Source organism: Penaeus japonicus, unplaced genomic scaffold (genome assembly GCF_977035675.1).
Source record: "Penaeus japonicus unplaced genomic scaffold, GWHDUDI00000001_assembly GWHDUDI00000006, whole genome shotgun sequence".
In the NCBI taxonomy this organism is placed as follows: domain Eukaryota; kingdom Metazoa; phylum Arthropoda; class Malacostraca; order Decapoda; family Penaeidae; genus Penaeus; species Penaeus japonicus.
The window spans coordinates 5413717-5415240 of NW_028234408.1; the positions used below are offsets into that span (position 1 = coordinate 5413717).

At 35.7% G+C, this 1524-nt stretch overlaps 1 protein-coding gene across 1 annotated transcript in view; it reads left to right on the plus strand.

The window, feature by feature from the left end:
* LOC122261414 (uncharacterized) overlaps positions 1-1524 on the plus strand; it is a 130755-nt gene that overhangs the window by 71177 nt on the left and 58054 nt on the right. Inside the window, exon 2 of the mRNA XM_086537440.1 lies at positions 370-1362. Coding sequence (XP_086393566.1) covers positions 979-1362 — 384 coding nt within the window. The 5' untranslated portion in view covers positions 370-978. The remainder of the gene's footprint in view (positions 1-369; positions 1363-1524) is intronic.

The following is a 1524-nucleotide window of genomic DNA, read 5'->3' on the forward strand; positions in this document are numbered from 1 at the left end:
AATTATATCATGTGAAGCCCATGATAAATAACTCTCTATTTGAAGCTAATGCTGCCATCTATTTTTATTATTATCTGATGGAAAAGGGGGTTTGTTTATGCATGTTTATCTGTGGATTAAAGTTGTACACAGACTTACGTAAGGTTTTATTTGTGTCATTTCGTTTCGTTCAGTTTTCATTGATTTTGACGCAATACTTACTTAATTTTGTCGTATTTGAGTGATTTTATATTTATACTTCTACGATCTTTGTAGCTAAATTGGATCGATTTTGCTGGTAAGCTTGACTGATTTTGTCGTTCATCTTGACTAATTTTATCGATAATTGGATCAGTTCGTGTCTAATAAAAGTATCATTTGGTTTTCCAGATTGCGAAGAGCTGCTGGTCGACGGTTGGAAACAACAGAAAACGGAAATCATTAGAGACCGCTGGAGTAAATGTTTTAGGCAAAACATTATTTTTTTTAAATAGATGACGATTTCAGTGCTAAGAACTGAAGTGGCTGTTTAAACAGAAAATAATTATTCCCTTTGATTACAAGACTGTTTTTTTTCTGTTTAAACGATAAGTTCTAGTATGTTTTCTTGTTTATGACGAACAGAACAGGAGTGACATAAAAAAATATATATATTACAGTTTTACAAAACATGAACGTATATAAAAGTGACAAAACCATAAACGGAATGTCATAAGTAAAAAATGAGTTTGCAATATGTGTGATAAAAGACAACAGTGTAACAAAAACGTGATCAACTTTTGAATTCACCAAAAGTCCGAACATGTGACAGAAAGGGATAACGAATGCAAACGAAATAAACCATAAAGACACACAGAAAACAGAACAAAAACACACACAAGAGTACCAATAAATAAATCAATAAATCAAAGAACCCACAAGAACAGCAACAACAACAACAAAAAAGACAGAAAAAAACACACGAAAGCCAAGTAAACAAAAATTCAAAAATCTCCCGCCATGATGAAACAACTCGACCAAACTCAAGTCCAACGGTTACCGGACAAGCTGCTGGGTCAAATAATTCACAACCTTCAGTCTTTTCCAAACGAGACCGTTGACTTCCGACAGCCGCACCTCCGAAGATCCTTAACCGAGGTTTATCCACTATTCCTGATCCTTTACGGCTTGCTAGTCATCCTAGGGACATCGGGAAACGTGTCAATGATTCTGCACATCCTTCGGGGTCGTGTGCACAAGGACCCGACCTGCGCCTTCGTCATGAACATTGGCGTTTGCAATGTTCTCATGAGCGTGATTCTGCTGCCTGTTTCGTTGGCTATTCTGCTCATTCAGAATTGGATTTTCGGCAGTTTCCTGTGCTACTTCGTGCCTATGTTGCAGGTATGTTGCTTAGTCATGTTTGTAGATATGTTGGTTTGTCGTGTTGCAGGTACGGTGTTTGGTAATGTTGCAGGTATGTTATTTAGTCATGCTCATTACATTGTTTTATTGAGCTATTTATTTATTTGTTATCAGTTTTTTTTATTATTTTAAATTTAAATA